Source organism: Oncorhynchus mykiss, chromosome 21, assembly GCF_013265735.2.
Source record: "Oncorhynchus mykiss isolate Arlee chromosome 21, USDA_OmykA_1.1, whole genome shotgun sequence".
Lineage (NCBI taxonomy): Eukaryota > Metazoa > Chordata > Actinopteri > Salmoniformes > Salmonidae > Oncorhynchus > Oncorhynchus mykiss.
In genome coordinates, this window is record NC_048585.1 from 15,258,240 (window position 1) to 15,265,739 (window position 7,500).

The 7,500-nt window shown below is 47.9% G+C and overlaps 1 protein-coding gene across 2 annotated transcripts in view; it reads right to left on the minus strand.

The window, feature by feature from the left end:
- The window catches only part of LOC110510810 (plexin-A4-like), a 482,439-nt gene that overhangs the window by 429,715 nt on the left and 45,224 nt on the right, over positions 1–7,500 (minus strand). For both annotated transcript variants that reach the window (XM_036957067.1, XM_036957066.1), the window contains exon 2: positions 3,242–4,590. In XM_036957067.1, the coding sequence (XP_036812962.1) occupies positions 3,242–4,495 (1,254 nt within the window). In that variant the 5' untranslated portion in view covers positions 4,496–4,590. The remainder of the gene's footprint in view (positions 1–3,241; positions 4,591–7,500) is intronic.

Genomic DNA, 7,500 nt, shown 5'->3' on the forward strand with positions numbered 1-7,500 from the left:
TGTGTGTGCGTGCGTGCGTGTGTGTGTGTGTGTGTGGGTTTGTGTATGTATGTGTGTGTTTGTGTGTACGTGAGTGTGCGCGCGCGTGTGTGTGTGTGTGTGTGTGTGTGTGTGTGTGTGTGTGCGTGTGTGTATGCGTGTGGTTTTGTGTGTGTGTGTGTGAGTGCGTGAGTGCGCTCGCGCGTGTGTGTGTGTGTATGTGTGGGTTTGTGTGTGTGTGTGTGTGTGTGTGTGTGGGGGGGGGGGGGGGGGGGGGGTTGTGTGTGTGTGTGTTTGTGTGTGTGTGTGTGTGTGTGTGTGTATGTGTGTATGTGTGTATGTGTGTGTGTGTGTGTGTGTGTGTGTGTGTGTGTGTGTGTGTGTGTGTGAGTGTGTGCGTGCGTGCGTGGGCCTGCCTCTATATATGAACATGTGTTTGAAGTCAGATCCCTGTAAATCCATGCAATCATTTATGCAACCCCAGTCCTTGAACATCAATAATTTCAAAACCTTCAGAGATCATGTGTTTAGGGATGTTTTTGTTTGCCGTATCATCAAAGTGCTTCTCCCTGCCTTTAAGGGAACAGGGCCTAGTATCCATAGTGACGGAGCGGCCAGGGGAGAGTAAGGACCATCCATCTCCAGGCTGGGGCTTTGTGACGGCGACCGCCTCTAATTTATACCGCAGCCGCCAAACTGTGGCGCGTGCTGAAATGGCACCATTCCTCACCGCTAACCCGTGTCGTCCCCCCCCCCCCCCCCCCCCCCGACAATGGCGTGCTTTATGATTTATCCCTCACCGGAAACACCAGCAGCAGAACACAGCATGCCTCTGATACAGGTCTCTGTTTTTCAGTTGAGATAGTGTCTCTGAATCATACTGTAAAAAGGAAGAGAGGGGTCGAATTTGGGAATCGGAGACTCACGCCCTTCCTCGAGACTAAGATTAGTAATGTCGTTGCACCGATAGGGACAACTTCCTGTATTTAATCACAGTACAGTCAGACCAGTACAGACTTGTATACACTAGCACAGATCAATGAATGAATGAATTCATCTGTGTGACCTTACAACTTTTGACACTCCTCAAAAAAACGGAAAGAGAGGCTCACAAGCACTAACAAGAGAGGCTCACAAGCACTAACAAGAGAGGCTCACAAGCACTAACAAGAGAGGCTCACAAGCACTAACAAGAGAGGCTCACAAGCACTAACAAGAGAGGCTCACAAGCACTACCAAGAGAGGCTCACAAGCACTACCAAGAGAGGCTCACAAGCACTACCAAGAGAGGCTCACAAGCACTACCAAGAGAGGCTCACAAGCACTACCAAGAGTGGCTCACAAGCACTACCAAGAGAGGCTCACAAGCATTAACAAGAGAGGCTCACAAGCACTAACAAGAGAGACTCACAAGCATTAACAAGAGAGGCTCACAAGCACTAACAAGAGAGGCTCACAAGCACTAACAAGAGAGGCTCACTAGCACTAACAAGAGAGGCTCACAAGCACTAACAAGAGAGGCTCACAAGCACTAACAAGAGAGACTCACAAGCATTAACAAGAGAGGCTCACAAGCACTAACAAGAGTGGCTCACAAGCACTACCGAGAGAGGCTCACAAGCACTACCAAGAGTGGCTCACAAGCACTACCAAGAGTGGCTCACAAGCACTACCAAGAGAGGCTCACAAGCACTACCAAGAGAGGCTCACAAGCACTACCAAGAGAGGCTCACAAGCACTACCAAGAGAGGCTCACAAGCACTACCAAGAGAGGCTCACAAGCACTACCAAGAGAGGCTCACAAGCACTACCAAGAGTGGCTCACAAGCACTAACAAGAGAGGCTCACAAGCACTAACAAGAGAGGCTCACAAGCACTACCAAGAGAGGCTCACAAGCATTAACAAGAGAGGCTCACAAGCACTAACAAGAGAGACTCACAAGCACTACCAAGAGAGGCTCACAAGCACTAACAAGAGAGGCTCACAAGCACTAACAAGAGAGGCTCACAAGCACTAACAAGAGAGGCTCACAAGCATTAACAAGAGAGGCTCACAAGCACTAACAAGAGTGGCTCACAAGCACTAACAAGAGAGGCTCACAAGCACTACCAAGAGAGGCTCACAAGCACTAACAAGAGTGGCTCACAAGCACTAACAAGAGAGGCTCACAAGCACTACCAAGAGAGGCTCACAAGCACTAACAAGCTCAGAAAAGTCTGAGGAATTTGAAGAGACCTCAACGCAACGTCATCCATCACTTTAGACAGTTTCCAGAAACATCCATCCAGTGCATTAATCACAATGTAACTGCAGATAGTGTGACTTTACGCAGAGCCTTCGTCAATCCTATAGTGTAACTGCAGGAAACTATAGAGAACAGTAGAGATGGCAGGGAAGCTCTTTAGACTAAGAGACCAGCTCCCCTGCATTAAGACCCACTGAGGGGTTTGTTTACTAGCTAATGTTCAGCACAGCAGCTGTGGAGAAACCTGCCTGACTGCTATGCAGTGAAATGTCAATTTCTCGTTTCTTCAGCTTGTCTGCATTTTATCTGAGGAGGAGCGGTAGTATAAACCAAATACTGTTGCGTGACATCGAAGCTCTGCTTTGAGAGACACCGTTGATGTAACATTTAACCTGAAGAGATTAAATGAAATGTGTTACTGAGCTGCTAATGCCGCAACGGAGTGAGGTAAATTATGTTCATTACTTGTGAGTGTGAATTGCCCAACCCTCTAAGACGGATAGAGAAACAGATCCCGAAGGCTGGTTAGCACTTCAAATGAATCCAATGGTGGAGCAGCCCACCCAGAAACATGGCGCCTCGAATACACCTTTAGAGTGAGACAAAACTCTCATTATGGTTCTGTTGTGTAGTGTGGGGTGATGAGCCTTCACCTTTCATTTAGTAGAACAAAATAAATACTCTGGAAATATGCACCTCTTGTTACTGCGTGTTTCATTGTCAGAATGTAGAACAGATTTAACACAGTGTTCTAGTTGAACACAGCTCACTTGTGAATCTCTACTCTTGTATTCCAGCATTGGTAACGCAAGGAAAATCACACTGTTTTCAACATACTATCCACACTGGCTTGGGGTGAACAAAATGTATGTTGAATGACAAGGTCAATCATCAAGACCTTGATTGGATGGATCAGGTGTGAAAATAGTTGGTTAGTACTGCTGTATGTGTGTGTGTGTGTGTGTGTGTGTGTGTGTGTGTGTGTGTGTGTGTGTGTGTGTGTGTTTGGTACTCACAGCGCTGCTGCAGCGTATGTCCTTGACCTTGAGCCAGGCCAGGTCCAGGGTGCCCTCGCCCTTGTAGCACGACTGCAGTCGTTCCTTGATGCGCTCGTTGATCTCGCGCAGGGCGAACACGCACAGCGCTGACTCCTGCGAAGCCTCGCGTGGCCGCCGCTTCTGGCCCTTAGAAAAGATAGTGAATAGGACGTCATCGTCTGGCCCCACACCAAGCGAGCGCCCCAATATGGCACCCGCCTTGGAGAGGTAGGCCGCCTGTAGGAGCCGGTACTCCACACCACCCTTCACACAGCCCAGTGGTACCTCCACATACGAGTTAAAGGCTGTGTCGTCTTTACACAGCCGGACTATTTTAGAAGTGTACACCTGTTCTCGTCCCGTGGAGGAGGAGCCGGTGGCCGGCCCGTTCCCCATCTCCGGCTGCAGCGTGAGGAAGTAGACAAAGTTACCCGAGCCAAATCCGTAGACGTAGTAGATGTCAAAGTCAGGCACAATGGTGAACGTGTCTGACGGGATCTTGATCATGGATGCCACAAACTCGTCGTGGAAGACGTAGGCGAACATGCCGTCCTCCTCCGAGTTGCGCGCCAGCTTGCGGCTGGAGATGGTGGGGAAATACTCGGGTTTGCCGTCCACTGCCGTGGCCACAAACAGCTTGTCGGGCGATGAGTCCCCGTACGACACGATGACGCCGAACACGGAACCGCTCTCGTTGACCCCGGACAGGTAGTGCTCCTTCTTGTGGAAGGGCTCTCCCAGCTTGAACAGGTCGTCCAGACGGAGGAGTTTACAGATGCCCTGATAGAGACTACCACAGGCTAATAGCCGGTTCTCCCGGTAGTCCATCAGCAGCATCTTGTTGACGTTGTTGGTGAGGGACAGCGGCTCGCTGCAGGGCTGCACAATGCGTGGCGGGTAGCACTTGCGGTTGTCCTCGTCGGGGCCAGTCTCGTGATACACCTGTACGTTTAGGTCGGGGGAGAGTTTGTAGATGCGGTTGACCGCTCCCAGGTACACGTTGCCGTTGCGTTCGTCCACGGCCACGTGGTTGAACTTCCACTCAGGGTTCTCGGTGCTGAACGTGCTATAGTCCTCCTCCTCAGCTGCGTCAATGGAGGCAGTGATGATAGTGACGCCGTCGGGGGCATGGGGGAGGGGCCTGGATGCCAACAAGAGAGGGATGTCCAGGGCAAACAGGAAGCAGCATAGGGTAAGACAGGAAGTCCGTGTCCTGGTGTGGTGGGACTCCATGGTCCGCGGTATCAGGAATGGCTAGAAGGGGCTCGGTCCAGTACTCTCAGCCAATCCGTGATCAGGCCTCTCTTGGGATCGAGGTCATTCTATACCTGGAGAAGAGAAGAGAAATATGAGGTGGGAAACACAACAACACATTCCTGCATCTATATAAAGAATCTCCATACACTGAGTTTCAGATATATTTATCATACAGAGCACTGCACCAATAAAAAGGCAATTAGGAAAGTAGAAGAATGAGAGAGGAGAAAAAGAGAGACAGATAGTCGGAGGTTTACATACACCTTAGACATATACATTTAAACTCAGTTTTTCACAATTCCTGACATTTAATCCTAGTAAATTCTAGTAAAATTCCCTATCTAGGTCAGTTAGGATCACCACTTTATTTTAAGAATGAGAAATGTCAGAATAATAGTAGAGAGAATGATTTATTTCAGCTTTTATTTCTTTCATCACTTTCCCAGTGGGTCAGAAGTTTACATACACTCAATTAGTATTTGGTAGCATTGCCTTTAAACTGTTTAACTTGGGTCAAACGTTTCGGGTAGCCTGCCACAAGCTTCCCACAATAAGTTGGGTGAATTTTGGCCCATTCCTGCTGACAGAGCTGGTGTAACTGAGTCAGGTTTGTAGGCCTACTTGCTCGCACACGCTTTTTCAGTTCTGCCCACAAATCTTCTATAGGATTGAGGTCAGGGCTTTGTGATGGCTACTCCAATACCTTGACTTTGTTGTCCTTAAGCCATTTTGCCACAACTTTGGAAGCATGCTTGGGGTCATTGTCCATTTTGAAGACCCATTTTTGACCAAGCTTTAACTTCCTGACTGATGTCTTGAGATGTTGCTTCAATATATCCATATCTTTTTCCATCCTCATGATACCATCTATTTTGTGAAGTGCACCAGTCTCTCCTGCAGCAAAGTACCCCCACAACATGATGCTGCCACCCCCGTGCTTCACGGTTGGGATGGTGTTCTTCGGCTTGCATGCCTCCCCCTTTTCCCTCCAAATATAATGATGGTCATTATGGCCAAACAGTTCTATTTTTGTTTCATCAGACCATTTCTCCAAAAAGTACGATATTTGTCCCCATGTGCAGTTGCAAACCGCAGTCTGGCTTTTTATGGCGGTTTTGGAGCAGGGGCTTCTTCCTTGCTGAGCGGCCTTTCAGGTTATGTCGATATAGAACTTGTTTTACTGTGGACATAGATACTTTTGTACCTGTTTCCTCCAGCATCTTCACAAGGTCCTTTGCTGTTGTTCTGGGATTGATTTGCACTTTTCGCACCAAAGTACATTCATCTCTAGGAGACAGAACGCATCTCCTTCCTGAGTGGTATGATGGCTGTGTGGTCCCAAGGTGTTTATACTTGCGTACTATTGTTTGTACAGATGAACGTGGTACCTTCAGGTGTTTGGAAATTGCCCCCAAGGATGAACCAGACTTGTGGAGGTCTACCATTTTATTCTGAGGTCTTGGCCAAGCTTTAACTGGGAAAATTACTTGTGTCATGCACAAAGTAGATGTCCTAACCGACTTGCCAAAACTATAGTTTGTTAACAATAATTTTTTGGAGTGGTTGAAAAACGAGTTTTAATGACTCCAACCTAAGTGTATGTAAACTTCTGACTTCAACTTTACATTATTAGACAGAAGACATGAAGCTAGACAGTGAGGGAAGGAGAAAGAGGGTATAAAGTCTGAGAGAGAGGCCTGCTGATGTGGAGGACTGTGTGTTCTCAGAGGGCTAATGCAGGACCCCGGGGGGTTATCTATGGTCATACACCATCTCTGTGTCTCTGCATGTGCCCAGCCCCTTCACATCCCTCACAGCCCATCACATCCCTCACAGCCAGGCTGCTCCACTCCTAATTGATTCTCCCCTCAGAGTGTGATTTGCATGCTTTGGTGATTTTTCCCTCTCTTCTCCAGATAGAGCTTCCCACCTGCTGACATGGCTAGGAGACATAGTTCTAACACTCTGCCCCCCCCACACACACACAAGGAGTTTATGGATAGAGGTGGTGCGTGCGTGCACACACACACACACACACACACACACAGGGTTTATGGGCAGAGGTGGAGTAATTAGGAGGAAGTGCTAGTGGTTGCAGAAACAAGCGCCTCATCAGTCCCTGGGTCATTTGACAAGCCTCAGCAATATCACACTACTGTTCCTCCTTGCCTATACACACACAGTACACACACACACACAGTGCCCACACAGAGATACATATAGATTATGTTCTGTATGTTTACCCGTGTAGAAACAACGACTACACGGTGCACACACACACAGTACACACACACACACAGTGCCCACACAGAGATACATATAGATTATGTTCTGTATGTTTACCCGTGTAGAAACAACGACTACACGGTGCACACACACAGTACACACACACACACAGTGCCCACACAGAGATACATATAGATTATGTTCTGTATGTTTACCCGTGTAGAAACAAGGTAGACATCTATATTCAATGTCCACACACATTATAAACACACCAAGAGGAAATGAGGAGAGCATTTCCTGTAAACACTGCAGTCCCCTGTGCTTCCAACTGCTCATTAGCTCTCCCTTATGAACAGGTGATCACCTGCGTGGAATCCAGGGTCAGCCTCCACAACACTGCTGACACACACACACACTTTCACTTTAATTACACTGATGCTAAACAAGTCTCACATTCACTGCTCTTCATTGCAGCTCCTGCATTGCATGATAGTGGGACTGTGTGTGTATACAGTCACTTTGGCAGTGATTATAGTTTTGAGTCGTCTGCATCAGCTTTGTACTGTACATCTGTATTTGGGGATTTTCTCCCATTCTTCCTTACAGATGTTTAAGCTCTGTTAAATGAGATGGGGAGTTGCGGTCTTCAGGTTTTTCCACATTTTTGTTGTTGTTGTATTCTTTTTCTTCCCGATTTCGATCTTGTCTCAACTCTCCAACAGACTTTGGAGGCAAAGGTTGAGTCATGCGCCCTC